At 44.1% G+C, this 17,794-nt stretch overlaps 1 protein-coding gene and 2 long non-coding RNA genes across 4 annotated transcripts in view; 1 reads left to right on the top strand and 2 right to left on the bottom strand.

Annotated features, from left to right (window-relative positions):
- Window positions 1-1,614, bottom strand: part of HS6ST1 (heparan sulfate 6-O-sulfotransferase 1) — a 183,462-nt gene extending 181,848 nt beyond the window's left edge. Inside the window, exon 1 of the mRNA XM_027463893.3 lies at window positions 700-1,614. Coding sequence (XP_027319694.2) covers window positions 700-1,217 — 518 coding nt within the window. The 5' untranslated portion in view covers window positions 1,218-1,614. The remainder of the gene's footprint in view (window positions 1-699) is intronic.
- On the top strand, window positions 126-11,010 carry LOC106020114 (uncharacterized). The gene is made up of 3 exons (XR_002406465.4): window positions 126-235; window positions 3,372-3,418; window positions 9,745-11,010. It is a non-coding gene; the product is annotated as an uncharacterized lncRNA (long non-coding RNA).
- The window catches only part of LOC106020112 (uncharacterized), a 35,810-nt gene continuing 22,077 nt past the window's right edge, over window positions 4,062-17,794 (bottom strand). For both annotated transcript variants that reach the window (XR_005267778.2, XR_002406462.4), the window contains 2 exons: window positions 8,687-8,795; window positions 4,062-6,199 (listed from right to left, as the gene is read on the bottom strand). This is a non-coding gene — a long non-coding RNA (uncharacterized lncRNA). The remainder of the gene's footprint in view (window positions 6,200-8,686; window positions 8,796-17,794) is intronic.

Below are 17,794 nucleotides of genomic sequence, written 5' to 3' on the forward strand. Positions count from 1 at the left end.
CCCCGAGTTATAAGAACATAATCTTTGGCGATTTTAATATAAGCCGCTGTCTTTATCAGCGTACTTCAAACAGAAAATTCCTCTGAAGCTCATCACGTATGAGGAGACCAAGGTAGAGAAATAATAGGCTAAGAAGGCAGGAACACACTGTGTGTCCAACAGGGAGGCACTGGTGGGTGCTTTAGGACAGCTCTCCCACTCGCCTGCTGCACAGATGAGGGGCCACAGGGAACAGGTACGAGTATCTTCTTTCCCTACAGCAGGTCTCTCACCAAAATTTACAGGGAGAAATATAGGAATGGGTGTTTAGGGGATGTTTCTGCGATGCACAAAAACCCATCAGGCAGATTAGGTGCATGTGTGTGTGAGGACTGTGAGACCGGTGTGCACCTCAGCTGCACCACAGCAGCTCCAGGTGGAGGGAAGGGACACGCAGGTCAGGGCAAAGGAGATTACAAAGGTATAGTGGGTGCTAGAAGGCGGTGAGCGATGAAAACAAGGTGTTTAGAAACGAGCATAAGCGGCACCAAGATGTGTGTTTGCCAAGGGCTCTGTGGGGACCTGGTGCAGGGCAGGGGCTGAGGGCAAAGCAGCCAGGACGCCGGAGGGAGGGAAGGTGCCAGGCACAGGCTAGAGGAGAGCAGGGCAGGGCAGGGCAGGGCAGGGCAGGGCAGGTGGGGTGGCCTGGGGGCCCGGTACCTGGGCGTCTTGGCAGCGGCGCTCTCGCGGCGGTCCAGCACGCCGGGCACGCAGTTGGTGAGCTCGGTCCAGTCGGCGTGCAGCCCGCAGCTCCAGCCCGTGGAGAAGCGGGAGAAGAGCCAGGTCTCCCTGCGGTTGGGGCGGTAGCAGGTGCACTTCTTCTGGCCGGGCCGGCAGTCGCAGGGCACCTCCAGGCGCACGTTCTGCACCAGGTGGCGGCCGAAGGTGGTGCCGCCCGTCTTCTGGATGTGCAGGAAGACGATCACGTCCTCGCCCTTCATGTCGAAGGCGAGCTCCCGCTCCAGCTCCCGCACGGGGAAGTAGTACTTCTTCACGTAGTGCGGGTCCGGCGTGGGGAACAGGTCCGGCTCCTCCGCGTAGGAGCGGCCGCTGGGCGACCCCAGGCTGAGCCCCGGCCCCACGTACTGGTACAGGATGAGCATGAAGCACACCGACACGGCCACGATCAGCAAGAACTTGCTGGTCCTCTCAACCATGGTCCTCCCCGCACGCTTCATGTGTCACCATCTCCCAGGGCTGCCGGCGCTCAGCAGACGGCGGCGGTGCCGGGGGGGCGGGCGGCGGAGCCGGGCGCCTGTGCCAGCCGCCTCCCCCCTGCGCCCCGCAGCGGAGCCTCCCCGGGGGCGGCCGGCCGCTCCCCGCCTCGCCTCGCCTCTCCTCTCCTTTCCTCGGCTCCTCGCCGTCCCCGCCCGCCCCGGCAGCGGGGCAGGGGCAGCCCGCAGCCAGGCGCTGCGGAGGGGCCGCGGCAGAGCGGCTAACTCGGGCGGAGGGGCGGGAGGGGGCGGAGAGGGACCGGAGCACAGAACCAGCCCCCTCCCCGCCCCCCGCCTCAGGAAGCCAGCCCCATCCCGCCGCTGCGCCCCGGCCCCGCCGGCCCCGGCGCGGCAGAGCCCGCCCGAGCCCGAGCCCGCCCCCGCTGCCGGTTGCGCTGGGGCCCGGCCCGGCCCGGCTCGGCTCGGCTCGGCCGGCAGCGAGCGCTTCCTGCCCGCGCCCGGCATGCACAGCGCCCGCCGCCGCCCGCGGCTCCGCCCGCGCCCGCCCGGCCCCCGCTCCCCTCACGGCTCCCCTCACGGGGTCGGGGCGGGAAAGTTTTGTCAGCGCCCTGCCTCGGGCTGAGCGGCCGGGCGGCCTCGCACCCCACGGGGACGCTGCCACGGGGCTCGCTCGCAGTGCAGGAGCCCCAGCGGTTAAGCACAGCGCTGCCCGGCAGCTGCCAGGTGCAGCCCTTGCTTGCGGCAGTGCCCTGCGTGAGGGGGGAGTGAGGTGACAGCCACCACCTAGGCAGGAGTCCGTGTCGAGTTAATAATAGGAGCAAGTGCCAACTTCTAGCAAAATCTCCAGCTAAGATGCTGCATCCCCCGTACCTGCTTCTGTTGGTGACAGTTGTTCCCAGTACTCTAAGTACTCTGCCTCGATTTTTAGCACCCACCCTTAAAAAAATCCCAGCAGATAATGCTTTTTAATTCAAGTTGCGTTTTGCAACAAGACAGCATGTGTGTAGATGAGCCATTGTTAAGCACTGTGTCAAATTTTAAGGGCTTAGGAGGAAATGAGATCCCAGATTTTCATTTGAACTCCATGACTGATAAATCTGCTAGATTTGGAGATGGCTGCATCACTCACGAGTTGTGGAGCCCCAGTGAGTTATGCAGTTCTTCCCAAACAAGTAACGATAAAATGTTTATAGCACCCAAAAGCATCATATATTGTGCTCATACCATTTTTTTGTTTGATATTTCCCTCTTAAAAGCCTGCTTCTGATTCGCCTCTTTTCATGTAGGCTACTAACTCCAGAAACAATGATGTCATTCTGATACACAAAGTTTGGCAGCATCCAGCAGCCTAGTATGAACTCAGTTTAAAGGTTTGAAATTTATATTTTGATTTGGGAAATACAGGCATATATATATGTGAGATTTGTATACATTTGGGCTATACACCACAGTACAAAAAAGCAGTCCAGATTTTAGTATTGCAATGTATTTGCCCATGGTTGTAAACATACAAATACTTAGAAATGCCCAATATGGGCTATAAAAGATAAACGTACCACAAAGGAAAATATGGAGAAACAGTTTTCTTTGCTGCAGCACCTTCCACCCAGCAGTGTGGAACAGCCAACACAGTGGAAGTGGTGGGAAGGCATGTGTCTTTCTGATAAGCGCCCACACACAAGAAGTACAAGGCATCCTGCCTAGGAGATGCTGCTAAACCAAAGCTCTGGGACCAACGCTTTCATTTTTACCGAAATGCTGTGGAATCCTTCCTTGCTAATTCTGTGTGGCAGAAATGCTGGTATTTCAAAGCTGCTTACTGCTATGACTCGCCTAAGATGATCACTTAAGCAAATACTTAAATCAATCCTTATTTTTACTTAAGGTAAAATTCCACTGAAAACAGTGACAAAGTAGTTCTTTGCTACACAGGGAATTACACATCAAGTGCTGCATCCATGCTAATTTAGACCTGGGAAGATCTGAGCAGAGTTAAAATAGCACTTCCACTTCAAACGGGGGAAAGAGATGGAAAATTAAAATAATAATAATAAAATCATGTTGTTACTGTCACCTCTGCCTGCTTATTCTCTGAATTTAACTAGACCATGCGTTTAGCCATTACTGCTCATCACAAGATCAATCTTTCTCTCGTAGGCCAGACCTCACCAGGCTTTCCTGTGTCTCATCTGGGATTCATCATGGTAAGTCTGACTAGCTCCAGGAGCAGACCTCTGTTTCCTGTGAGGCAGTGAGAGTGACAATCTGCAATCACTGAGACACCTAAAAACTAAATGTTTATGTAGAATGAAAGTGTTTTGGAGGGGAAAAAAAAAAAGTTTGTATTATTATCTTTAAACCGTGAGCACACATTTCAGATTTCATCTCTCTGCATTCTTCTAGGCAAATGCAAACATAAATCCCCCCCTTAGCCCGCTGAAAAAGTTCTTCGACCTTTTTGGTGTCTGTCTGATCCTTTGCACTGTAGGCTGGACAAATAAGTTTTGCAGTCCATTCCTGTCATAAATCCTGCCCCCATCTGTTTAATGGCTTAACTTTCAGTCATTCAACTGTACGCTGGGATCCACTGTGTCTCTTCCCTGTTTGTACAGCCCCTGTTAAGTCACATGGAAATTCTCTTACTGCAGCCTGCCAAACGTCCCTTGTTCCTCAAGCAAGCCTCAGATAGTGATACTCCATCTCAGAATTCGTAACATTTTACATCACCTTCATGGCCAGCACAAAGGTTATATTAGATATACATTTAACACTCACAAGCCATCTGTTTAAAAATCGTGCAAAAGCCTGAGGTCACCCTGGCATCGACAACTGAAGGTCATGTTCCATTTCAATCTGAACTGATGCAAGTTGGATTTTGGAGTGGCTGGAAAAGTAAATCCCATCTTAGGTGCTTGGAGATTAAACCTCAGCATGGACTCCACGTGTTTTACCTTGTTTTTCAGCATGGCTTCCTTTATTCTGTGCTTAACGCTAGACAGAAGACCAGTTTTAGCAATGTCTCAAATTACTCATTTATACTAACGTAAAACTGAGATATCTAGCAAATTTCCACTCCCAATCTGTCAGAAAGAGCAGAATCTCTCCTAATACAAGCAAATTCAAAGACTGTGTTTGGCTTTTTCAGAGGAGTCCAACTGATACAGGACTATAAATTCCATTGATTCTCAGTGATTTTCATATTTCCAAGTCTCTTCAGGTACATTGGAAAGGTCTATTGTTTTTGTACATTTCCTCACAACAGTCTGGATCTGTGGAGGTATTAACTTTCAATTTACACTTTGGAAGAAGTCAAACTGAAGTCAGGCTTATGCTAGTTATGTCACCTAAAGTTGGTCTATATTCAACCATTTTCCCAGTCAAAACCAACCTAGACAGCTAAGCAGCCACTCATGACTTATTCATGGTAAGATTCTGCTGGGAGTAAGATACAAAGATTAGAGATCTTCTTACAGATAACAACACAAAATATACACAAGTTTTGCATAGCAGTTGAAAAGTGTTTTATTGCTTGCTGCTGTCCACTGGATGCCTGAATCTTTAGCTTAAGATCTAATGTAATATTTTGCTTTATATCCCACGGGGGCTATGCTTTCCCTGCCAGGAAGCTGTTAAGTAGTAATTTTGCTTTGACTTGGAGCAAGGAGAGCCAATGCAAAGCCATACTGGCTTACAGCAAGGTGCAGTACCGTGTATTCACCTGGGAGTCCTGAAGGCCTTGCTCTGGGTCCCAGCACAGCAGCCTGTCCCTTCCTGCTCTTTCCAAGTAATTGCAGAATGCAGGGACTGAGCCTTCAGACAGCTTAGCCTGCATCCACACTGTTACTGGCAGCAAGAGCAAGCCGTATCTATGCTCAGCACTTAGACCTGTAGGATGGGACAGGTCTGCTCTGGGGTAAATTACTAATGCATACCTGAGCTTGAGGTTTATGTATTTGCAGCTAGAAATCAGATGAACAGCAACATCTGAATTAATAATGAAGTGAAGACAAACCTAGATATAGTGAGAGTGGACAGCTTATTACACAAAACCACCCATGAGAAAACAGGAGTAGGAAATGTGTAAACCACATACCGCTTCTGCCACCAAAACCTCAATGAAGTACTTATCTCAGAGCCTAATAAATAAATACTAGCTTTATTAGGCAGGGGGAGTCTAAAGGCTTCTTGACACTGAAGTTCCTGCAGTTTACTGCAAACTAGTATAACACAGCTAACCAAAGCAGAAATAATCCTCTTAAACACTTGAAAATCCTAAAAAATACCTCAGTAAAAGCACCGAAATAGTTCTACTACTCAATATTATGGAAAAAAAAAAGAGTATATTTATTTTGTTTCCTGAGGAAAAGCTCCCTGTTCCCCCAAGTAGGTTAAAGCAAACCATTTACCTTGTTCATTCCACTCTGGATTACTTTTCCCCTGCTCCTTTGGCTGATTAGGAAAAGTGGGCATACCATTCTCTCATTTGCCTTGGGGATATGCATGTAACACAAACCAAGTGAATGGTGAGGAGTCACAGGATTTAGCAGTTGGCCTGTAATACCAATACTTAGGCCTATGGCAAAGTGTAGAACAGGGTTTCATAAAGCGTAGAAATGGGGTTCATAAACTTATTTTCCTCATCCACTGCTGTTAGCAGCATCAGGAGCCGTTCCCAGCCATACACATTTGCACAGAGTGGCAGTGCTCACACACCATTTTCCTGTGATGTTTGTACTCCTAGTCATAAACCCATAACATACTGGAAGCACTGGTGAAAAGGATGTATAGCTTGGGTGCTAGCACCACAGGTTAGCCAGTGCAGCACCGAGCTCTTACAGCCAGTGATCACTGCTCCTGGAGTGCAGCACAGTTCTGTTTCAGTCAAGGAGCAGATACCGAATGATGCCAAACTTTACCAGACCAGGCAAATCTCGTTTTGGTTCCAGGGTCTTGCACTACTTCTCTAGGGCCACTGGAAAAGTTTCCTGTTTGCAAGAGACCAAAGACAGTCTCAGAAACATCGGCAGAAATTTGAATACTGAAGCCCCTAGCGGCCAACCTAAATGCAGGGAAGTCTAACTTCAGCACTGACAGAGATCAAATCTGCATTTTAGAACTGGGACTGCAGCTGAAGCATATATAGTTTCTAGGGTATTAATCCATCGAAGGGAGGAGTTTGTTGACTCATAAAGAAGGCACAAGATGTCAGCTGCTCCTTATTCAAACTCTTTTTTTCCTACTTGCATCACAACAGCTGCAAGATGATGAGGTCTGGGACGGACGGAAAGGATAAGCTTATTTGTTGGTGGCATATTATTAGCATTATTACCCATTTGTATATGGAGATTAAATAAATGTCAGGAGAGGTTGATTTCTACAAGATTTGACTTCCCCCAGACTCTCTCTAATACAGCAGCTGTCCACTGTGACATGCCTGTTAGCAGAGAGAAAGTATAACCATTTCAGCCTTGCACTGTGAAACCCTCAAAACACAAATGGGACACAAACTTTTGATTTCTGGTATGGATATTAATCTCACGTATCTAGAAAGACTAAGAAGGTGGTCCCTCATCGTGGAAGGAAGTCAGTGCAGTCAGCAAAATTTCTGCATGTTGACTAACTACAGACAGAGCAGGTGTCTAGACGGTCAGAAAATGGAGCTGGAGTCAGTTCTGTATGAACAGCTTAAGAGCCTTCTGCAGTGAAACGAAGCTTAAGATCGGCTCTTGGCCAAGCTTACTGGCATGCAGATTTTTTTTTTAATTTTTTTTTCTGTGTGGCATAACAACCTAAAGATTATTGGAAATACTTTTTTCCCCTCTCTTCATTAAAAGCTGCCATGTATTAGGAATAGACTTGTCTCTGACATAAATGGCCTGTGAACACATACCCTGTTTCTTAATGTTTTATCCCGTCAGTTCCTTGATCTTGATCAAAAAACTGACAACTCAGTCTGGAAATTGCAATTCTAAAACAAACGTGCTTATGGGATTTTGACTTGATCTCTCTGTATGATCCTCCAGGGAAATAACTAATTAGAACAGGCATTCATTCTTCCCTGCTGATGTAACATTATTGGTGAACAGACAAAGATGGGATGCTAAAGTTCATGAGAACTGAGAGAGATGCACAAAAGTAACTAACCACTTTCCCCTGTAAGCCTCAGGTAAAGAAGCTATATATTGAAGTAAGTAAACTGAAAGCTATACAATAAGCTGGCTCTGTAGCAATCATATGCTTACATATGTGCAGTTAACTGGAAATGTGTACAATTCAGCTTTGAAGGCTTCTAGATGAAGTCAACAATGTGAAGGTTGCAAGGAATTTGAAGCACACTGCTTAATGGATTAAAAGAGAAAGAGAGAGAGAGAGAGAGAGAGAGAGAAAGAGGGGAAGGGAAGGGAAGGGAAGGGAAGGGAAGGGAAGGGAAGGGAAGGGAAGGGAAGGGAAGGGAAGGGAAGGGAAGGGAAGGGAAGGGAAGGGAAGGGAAGGGAAGGGAAGGGAAGGGAAGGGAAGGGAAGGGAAGGGAAGGGAAGGGAAGGGAAGGGAAGGGAAGGGAAGGGAAGGGAAGGGAAGGGAAGGGAAGGGAAGGGAAGGGAAGGGAAGGGAAGGGAAGGACAAGTTGTGGATAATCACAGCCTCTGCTTTGTGTCCACAGAATTAGCTCTTTCAATTTTGCTTCTCCTACACACAACATAGCAAAGAGTTGTGGAGTTGTAGACTTGGCAAAAAAAAAAGTCTGAATACTTTCTGAACAAATAAAAGCTGCTGGCTCAAAAATCACTTATTGTGGAAAAAAAATGTGCAGGAATAATAAAAAAATAAAAATCTTCCTTTTGTAATATTCAGGGCACTACCACAAAATTATCTCAGTGGGAAAAGAAAGAAATGGGAAGAAGTTGCACAACAGCTGCCTCTGTGCAGCAGGAGCTGTGTGGCTGAGAACCAAGAGATGAGCAGGAGCAGCCTCCCTGCAGTGCTGCCGGCCATGCACATGGGTGCCAGCACGCTCCGGCAGTGGTCTGGGTGCTGGCAGAGCGCTGGCACTGCGACCCCTGGGGATTTCCTGCAGCTGGGCTTCTCACCACGGCTGCGATTTCTGGCATCTTACTGAGAGAGTCTGCATAACAGATACCAGGTCAAGACTTGAGATGATGGGGAAAATTCAAGAGGACTGCAAGATCAAAATTAAGTCCTCTTAATTTATAATTAGAGAGAAAAGCTAACACAAAAAGAGCCCTGGAGATTTAAGTGTTTTTAGGCCACAGAAACAAGAAAATGGGAAGAAAAGGCTAAAAGGCCACCTGGCAGACAAGTTCTTGGCTAAAATGAAAACTGTGGGTCCAATGTCACATTGCAGGGCTGTAGTGTGAGGCTGCTTTCCTGCACTGCCTTTCAAGCTCACTTTTCTGGGTTGCTCACTCCGAGGCAGTACATCACCGCTTTCTGAACTCTGCCACCCAGTGACTTACCAGAAGGAGAAGACAAGTGATCTGGCCCACACTGTACTGGTAATGGAACTTTAATTGCATCAGACAACGCAGCGACTCCAGAGTGGATCAGCAGTAGCAGATCAGCATCCTGATAGAGGCACAACGGGGAAATAACTGTAGAACCAGCACAGCCTCTGGAGTGAGGGCTTATGTATTTCAAGCTCGATCTACTTAAAAAATTACCTGTAGTATATCATTTTATTTATTTATTTCATTTATTTTTGATTTCTACACTGAGCATCAGTGGTAGCTGGTGGCAAGGAGTTTTCCGCCTCTCCAATTTTTATTTAAATAAAAAGCCCTTGAAATAAGCATAGTATCTATAGTATCATAGTATCATATACATAGTATCTATACATAGATACTATATACATACATACATATACTATATGTATGTATGTATATATATACTATATACTATATACTACTATATAGTATACTATATATACTATACATATAATATATATACTATATATATATATACACACTATATATACTATATATAGTATATACATACTATATATAGTATATAGTATGTATATACATACATACTATATACTATAGATACTATGTATAGATAACATAGTATAACATAGTATAGATAACATAGTATAGATACATAGTATCTATACATGCAGTACACTGGTATTACAGTTGGCTGGAATGAAAGACTCATATGAACAACAAGAGGAAAAGTAAAATAAATTTGAGCCTACTAGTGTATACATATCAGAAATACCATAAAAATGTATTACTTTGTTTTAGTGGTAGTACAGAAGCCCCAACTACTCTTTCACTGAGTCTCACAAGGCAGGCAAGCATAAAGTTGTCTGTGGTTAAAAACAAAACAAAACAAACAAACAAACAAGCTAACAGAGTTACACTGAACTTGTGCTGGATTTTGTTCCACATTTGATTCCTAGACACTGGCATTTTCAGTTATCTGATTCCTCCTTCTGCCACTACAAATCCAGTTACGCACTTCTATTTAAAATGTGCTGTAATAAAAAATTTCCTGCCTCATTCTCCTTTGTTAGGAGGAAGAAATCTTACAATCAACAGCTGTTCACAACCAGAATTACAGGAGAGAACGCCACGTTGCTCACTGAGAGGATGCAGTGCTACCTTCTTTTTATTGTACCACTTTTCAACCACTGGATGATGCTGGATGGAAACAGGAGAAATTCCAAGACTTCTTTGTCACTGACAGTAAATGTAACCTAAGCAAAAGAAGTCCTGCCAATTTCTGCATGTTTTAAAGTACACCAACATAGTGCTGTAAAACATTTATCAGAGAAAAGAAAAGAAACAGAATATATGGATGGTAACTTCTAGTTAATTTACCATGTTTTAACCTCTCACTTTTATTGTACAACTGTTAAAAAGAGTTTTAATGTTACTAGGGCCTTTTCTTTTAATTAGCTGTTTTAAGTATCTTCTTTTTCCAAGTTGGTAAATTTTTTTTTATCGTCAATCTAGTTCCTTACTTCCTTGTACTGCAGTGAGGATTAAAACTTGTAACAGAGACTGCCTTGTTCGAGGCTTTGTTGGAGACAGTGCAATGGGCCTGTGCTGATGACATGGGGCTGTGCTCTGCACGCTGCTGTAACACGTGCTGTGTCATTGCCCTTTTCACAGGTGGAGCTGATGTGCATATACTTTACCCTGTGATAAAAAACTAATGTTGCCTTCCTTAACTGAAAGAGTATTACTTCCTAGCAAAAGGGAACACTTTCTTCTTGTTTATAAAAGTGTTGTAGGAATGTCCTTAGTTAAAAACAGAAAAGCTGAACTTATGAAAATATGGCATGCTTTTCAAGGAAAATTACTTTTTCAAATTCAGCTTCCTCGATTTGCTGAGAATTTTCATGAAAAGGCTACTGAAATGGGAGACAAGAAATCATTTTTAACGCTGATGGAAACAGATACTTGCACAGTTGTGCTTCCCAAAGGAACTGGACAAGACAGTGTTTAAGCACTTCCTAACAGTATGTAAGAGATTGTTGTGGAACAAGACTAAACTTAAGGGAAAGGTGTGTTACGGAATGGAAAGGGAAAGATTTATCTTTCTAACCAAAAAATTAAACCTTTCCAGATACCTGTCACTTTGGTAACCTCCTGGAAGACAACTCCTGAGAGCACTGAGATAAGAACCTCTGAACAGAAATGTACTGTTAATACCATTCTTGCAATGGAAATGACATTAAGTAAAATGAGTTCTCGTAGGCAGGATATTGTTCAAAATAAAAGTATTATTCTTTCTAGTTGGTGCTTGGCAGTATAGTGAAATTTATTAGAACAGTTTCCAGTGTGGATATTCTTCTATAATAAAAATGATTTCTTTTTGAATAATGAGTTTGCTTCAAATGCAAATGCAGAGTAGCTTGCTTTGGTATAACATCCTCTTCCCCCCCCCCCCTTTTTCTAGACCTGTGTTGAAATTCTTACTGTTTCATTTACTACCTATATATAAATATGCTGTTAGCTTGTTTAAGAAGTAAAGGAGATTATAGAAGTGCTCCGTTTTTAGGGAGAACCACTTTATGAATAACACATCTTCTGTTTTAAGAAGCATAGCCCAGAGATTGGGGCTTTGTGTCAGTGTTAAACTATTGCATCAGTTCAGAAGAGAGACTGACATTTGGCTAGACATTTGCATTACTAAAGTTTGAAATTCTTTACTATGAGGGTGGTGAGGCCCTGGCCCAGGCTGCCCAGAGCAGCTGTGGCTGCCCCATCCCTGGCAGTGCCCAAGGCCAGGCTGGATGGGTCTGGGGGCAGCCTGGGCTGGTGGGAGGGGGCCCTGCCCAGAGAAAGGGGCTGGAGCCAGGGGTCTTTGAGGTCCCTTCCAACCCAAACCATTCTGTGATTCTATGATTCTGTGAAATGCAAAACAACAGGAAAAAAAAAAAAAAAAAAAGGATGTTTAGAAGTAAAAGCCAAGCCGGATAATTACAATGCACTTTTAAATCAGAATTTCCTCTGCCCCTGCTGCTGGCTTGGTTACCAGTGGACTTTCTATTTAGGAAGGAGGGTATGGGGAGCAAGGTGTTTAGACCGTCTAAGATACAAAAACAGAATGCTGTATATTGAAGCAAAAGCTTTAAGGCAGTACAAGTACACTTCTCCATGGCATCCCTTCAAGGAATATGTGAATCTTTCTGCTAACTACTGCTGACACCTATGAAAAGAATGTGAATGTTCTCAGTGAAGCAGAAACCAAAAGAGGTTGTGAGTACCTCATTACTATTTTTCAGGTAATCTGGCAAAAACATACTTGCAAAAATTCCACGTCTTTCCTAGAAGTAACTTAAATCTTGGAGAAGGTTTTGTGCTGGTTTTACAGAAAGTCAAATAAGTTGTGGTTAGTACTTTGCTCTTCTTAGCCTGAAGGAGCAAACAATTGCCTGCTGATAAGGTCAAGCCTCCGTGTAGTGTTTTGTTGCTACTGAACTGGCAAGAATTCCTCCAAATAACTGTGTGCAATTTATTTCGAGAGAGTCAAGAATTCTGCATAAAAAAAAAAAAAAAGAAACCAAAGGAGAAATGTAAATGTATGTAGACGGGCAGGAGACCATTTTCATTTTGATAAACAACAAATTCTGATAAGCAGAGAATGAAAAGTTGAGGTATTTTGTTGCCACAGCTTTTATGCAGCTCTGCAAAAAATATGTGAAGTAACTTGGTATAATCCAGGCTTTCCATTGTCTGCATGAAGCATGTTAGGTCGCAGTTGACACACGGTTACAAATACGCTGCCAAAGTGGATGCACTCCAGCAGCACAGCCGTGTCAGCAGCTGCACGCCCTGGACTGACAGTACCTGGTGTCCTCTGCCAGTGCAACCTCTGACAAGGAAGCTCAGCTCCAGGACAAAATAGCCCAAAGTGCACATGCTCCAGCACCAGGATTACAACAGCAAATTGAAGTGAAGCCATCTAGAGTGTCATCTCTTTGACGACAATATTGGTTAGATCGTAAAAATCCCACCTTTAGTAGCATTCGTGTAGGCATACTGGTAGCCTGAGCAGATGAGCCCCTCTGGCTTGACAGCAATGTTCACAGATTTTATAGCAATTGTACTGAAAACAGCTGTGGAAGGCTAGTTCTCAGACACAGGTTGGCCTAGCAGCAGTTGGAGGGCAGCATACACACATATTGTCCCAGCAATACTGTTTTTCTGGCAGAAGCCACAGAAGGAAAATGTGCTCTTTTCTGGCACCCTCACACTGCTGAATTGAAAGATGTTGCAGAGGGGAAGATCAAAATGGGAAAAGCAAAAATCCTCTTTCATTATCTCTCCTCCAAGGTCCCTCAGGATGATTTTCTGCAAATAATTGTCATTCTATGAATGTGTTTGGTGCAAGGTACAGATATTAACTGTACAGGAACTGTAGGAATAACTGTTATGGTTTCCATACCTAGCTGCCCCTCTCACTTTTACCCAATATTTTTGAGAGGTATAAGCTGAACTGTAGTAACTCTGTAGTGGGTTTACGTGGCAAGGTTTTGGTACCAGAGGGCTGCAGGGATGGCTTTTGTGAGAAAAATCACCTGCCCATGTTAGGTAAGGGCCAGTCTCAGCTGACTCCAAAGGGACTGGCTCTGCCCAGAGCCGAGCCAGTAAGTGATGTGGTTTGTGCCTCTGTGAGAACAGATTTAGGGAAGGAGAAAAAAAACCTGCTGGACAACAGCAGCTGGTAGAACGAGGAGTGAAAAACAGAAGGAAACTGAAGGTGAAGAAGGAGGGGGAGAGGTGCGCCAGGCACCAGAGCAGAAGTTCCCCTGCAGCCTGTGGAGAGGCCCCTGGTGCAGCAGGCTGTCCCCCTGCAGCCCATGGAGCACCACAGTGGAGCAGGGCTCCACGCTGCAGCCCGTGGAGGAGCCCCCGGTGGAGCAGGTGGCCCTGCACTGATGGAGGCTGCGGCCCATGGAGAGCCCCCGCAGGAGCAGTCCCTGGGCCGGAGCTGCAGCCCGTGGAGAGGAGCCCAGGAGCAGGGGGCCGGGGGAGCTGCTGCCCGGGGGGGACCCAGGCTGGAGCAGTGTGCTCCTGAGGGATGGAGCCTGTGGGACGGAGCCATACTGGAGCAGTTCTCGAGGAGCTGCTGCCTGTGGGAAGCCCACCCAGGATCAGTTCGGGAAGGACGGCACCTGTGGGAGGGACCCCACAGCACAGGGGATGAGAGAGAGTGAGAAGGAACAGTGGAGATGAAGTGCTATAGACTGACCATAGCCTCCATTGCCCTGTTCCCCTGCACTGCTCAGGGGGAGGAGGTGGAAGAGAGTGGATGGGGGGGAAAGAGTTTTTGGTTTCTTTCCTTTGTTTCTCACTTCTCTAGCTTGCTAGTAATAAGCAATAAATTTTACTAATCTCCCTGTGCTGAGTCTGTTCTGCCTGTTACGATAATTGTTAAGTAATCTCCATGTTCTTATCTCAACCCCTGAGCCCTTTTCATCATATTTTCTTCCTCTTTTCCTTTGAGGAGGGAGAGAGAGATCGGTTGTGGTGGAGCTCAGCTGTCCACCTGAGTAAAACTACGACACTCACAAAACGGTAGGCTGGCATTGATTTTATCCTCCCCTAATATGTCAGCAATCATTTGCAATTATTTGGGAGCTCGTTAAATAACAAAGCTTTCCTGCACCAGGGTGGAATAGGAGCCTCTGTGGAAAGCATAATATAGGCAGCTGAGAGAAGAAATTATCATAACTCGTCCTATATAGGCTATCCCCTTAAGAGTTATAGCTCCAAAAGATGAGTCTAAAACATACAGCCATTTACCCTTAGGGAAAAACAATTTGGACAACTTTTGTGACATGCTGGAGAAATGAGATGGTAATGTTAATAACAAAAATGAACACCATGCTTTCACTCTAGATAAACCGTTAAGTGTTCTGGACACCATCTGAAAAAAAAAAAATCTTGTGGCTGATATGTGCCACTCTCCCAGGACCAAGGTAAGGATACTGATGCTCTGCAATGTATTGCCATCCTCTCAATAGATACATGTTAAACCATAAAAAGACCTCACTGTAGATCCACACGCTAACAATTCTTCGCAGAAAATTTCAACATATATATTTAAAAAATGTAATGTGAATATAGGAACATCTTAAACAGGCTGATATGGAAGCATGCAACCACTAGCAAGTGATAAAAAAGCCCGTTTTTTGAAATGGGTTTAGAAAAACATTTGTTCATGAGAACTGAAATCTATTATCAGTAGCTTATGACCTTGGCTAATGGATGATTATCACAGTAACAGACCAGAAACTTTTCAGAAAGTATCATATAAAGAGAAATATTTGAACTAAAGCCATATCACAATGTACTGCCATATCCTTCTCTGCAGTGTGGTATGCTTGATAATCATTGGATGTCATGCCTAAGTTTACTAATGCAGGACAAATTTTATGAACTTTGGGCTGTAAGGCATGACATGTGCCAAAATATTGGCCTGAACAACTGCCCAAGTCCCCGATTTTGTGCTGTTTTGCCATAGTCCTACAGGAAGCACAAACCCTATGGTTCCTGCCCTATAGCAGCTTCATGCACAGGAAATGCAGACATGTATAGATGTGCACTTAGCTTAAGACACTTGAATATCTAATCTTTTCAGTTGGCAACTACTGGAACTCGCTGAGAAAAACATCATGAAAGATTCTCAGAGGTCACTTCAAGAGAAGAGCTAGTTCCAATGAAAATAGATTTGTATCTGTCCCAACTGAACACAAGAAGTTTAGGATATAACAAGACAGGTCAGAGTACTATGAACTACCCTGGCCTTTACAGTATGGTGAACTACACTATTGGACCCAAACAGTCTTTGATTCAGCATTCTCAAAGGTAAATTTAGTTTTCATGAGTCTAATTGAGATGCAGCAAGCTTGTTTCCCCTTTAAACTTTTAATATTATCACACTATCCTGAATAAGAAAACAAAGTTATCCCAAATTAATAGACCTGTATGAACAAAGCCACCCCCCAAATAGTACCACATGTTTATGTTAAGCAGCTGGCAATCATACAGTTTTACTAAGTTTATATTTTACTATTTTTCCTTTATAAGTACTCATTCTGCATTATTTAAAGTCCTGTCATCTTTTGACCTTGTTCTAATCTCTCTTCAATTCTATCTGTTAAAAGAACAGAGAGTTCTCTTTTGCTATCTGGAGTTTTGCATCACTACTCATTTTTAATGGTGCATCCTGTTGATATATTAAGTTGAGAACATGAATCAGTTGATTCTCTATCTGAATATTTTTAGCATTTTCTTAGCAGCTCATCTTATTCCAGACACCGTGTCTAAAAGTCACTGAGATTAGGCTTTTAGATCTTGCTCATTTTTAATGGGTTTTATATTTCATTAAAATTACAAACTCTCCTGCTACAGAATTCAAATAAATATGCCCTGCTGGTATTATAAGTAAATGCATGCAATGGTATCTAAATACTGTGTATTCTTGTGAATGCTAGACACTGAACAAGTCATTGTGACAGGGTCTCATAATATTGGATTCTTGGGTCCTTAGGCTTTCCTCATTTCATGTAGGTTGTAGCACTAGCCTCTTCCTTGTGCTCTCTGGCTAGCACCATAGGCACAAACTCTTCCTTACCTTCACAAAGGTAGGGCTCTGCTGCCTAGATGGTAGTCTGCTGCTCTCAAGTAGCTTAAGAACTCCATTTCCCAGGACTCCAAGCCTGTGAGCACTTAGGATTTTCTGTTGACCTCGAAGAGATCAACAGGAGATGTTGAAAGAACAGGCACCCAAGATTTGAAAAAGTTTCAAATAGCCACCACGTTCCCTTGTTTAAATCTGCATAACTAATTTGTCACCAGTTGCCTACATTCATTTACATTCATTTCTTTCCTGCTCTTCTATATTCCCTGGCGTTGAAGAGACAAGGCTCTGTTGGAAGTGAGTAGTGCATCTCTTCCCAATAATGGAAACTTCTATTTTTTTCCCCTATGCCACCAATTTTCTTAAGCCTTTCTAATTAAATAGCACTTTATCATGAACAAACATTTGCATCTTGATTTGCAGACTTGCTATATCTGTAAACAATTCTTTCTATTCCAGTTTCTTATAGTTTCAATTCCCTGTTAACATTTCAGTCTTACTTCTTTGGTTGGGTATTGATTTACTGCACTCCATACTTTAGGTTGCATTCCTTCCTTTCTGACACCTGACTGCTTTACTTCAGCCTCAGTCATTTCTTGCACACTTTTGGAAGAGAATCAGGTTGAGGCTGGCCTTTTAGCAGTGTTTTGATGAATGAAATATGACTTGCATTTCACACTTGATGCAATTTAGCAGGCAGCAGTTTGAGATACTGGCAAAGTTGGCAATAAAATGCCAATTAGCTGTGACTTAACACAGTGTATTAACACAGTGTTTGAAATACCCAGTATTCTCCTACTATTCCGTTATTGAATTGCATCCATTTAGTCCCATTATACCCTCTTGATAAAGAGATTATGCAGTCCTTTCCTTCCTTGTTCACTCCATGGTTCTCAGGGGGATTTCACAGGCTCTTCTGAGCGCCACGCTACTGTAGCCAGCTGTTCTGATACGAGAGCCAGCTCATTTAAAGGAACTGTGACATGAGAGTGCAACCTTTTAGAACTTTCTTACTGTGAAAATTTTGAAAGAATACTTCTTAAATTCACTGGCCCTCTCTTCTTGAATGACACTCCAGGTCAACAGCTGCCTCAAGTGAAAACTAATATACTTTAGCAAGGTACTGCTGAAGTGACTTCTAGAAGCAAGGGCCACCGGGTACAAATATCTGTTTACTGTTTATTTACTGTTACCAGAGATCATGAATCTGCTGACTAGTGGTGTGCAAGTCAATAACCTAAATCAGCAACCCATATGTAATGCTCTGTTTTTCATATAGGACGAGGTCAGTGATCTTACTCAACCTTTTTTTCAGCAGAAAAGTATTTCCAATAGGGTTTAAAAAGTAAGAGAATACCAGAGGAGTCTGATATGCCAAATCCCTCCAACACTACAAATTCAGAGGGGCAAATTTCCTTTCCCTGAAAGCTTTTGATACTAGAGAGTTAGTATCCACTGTACAAGGA

This window comes from Anas platyrhynchos, chromosome 9, assembly GCF_047663525.1.
Source record: "Anas platyrhynchos isolate ZD024472 breed Pekin duck chromosome 9, IASCAAS_PekinDuck_T2T, whole genome shotgun sequence".
Lineage (NCBI taxonomy): Eukaryota > Metazoa > Chordata > Aves > Anseriformes > Anatidae > Anas > Anas platyrhynchos.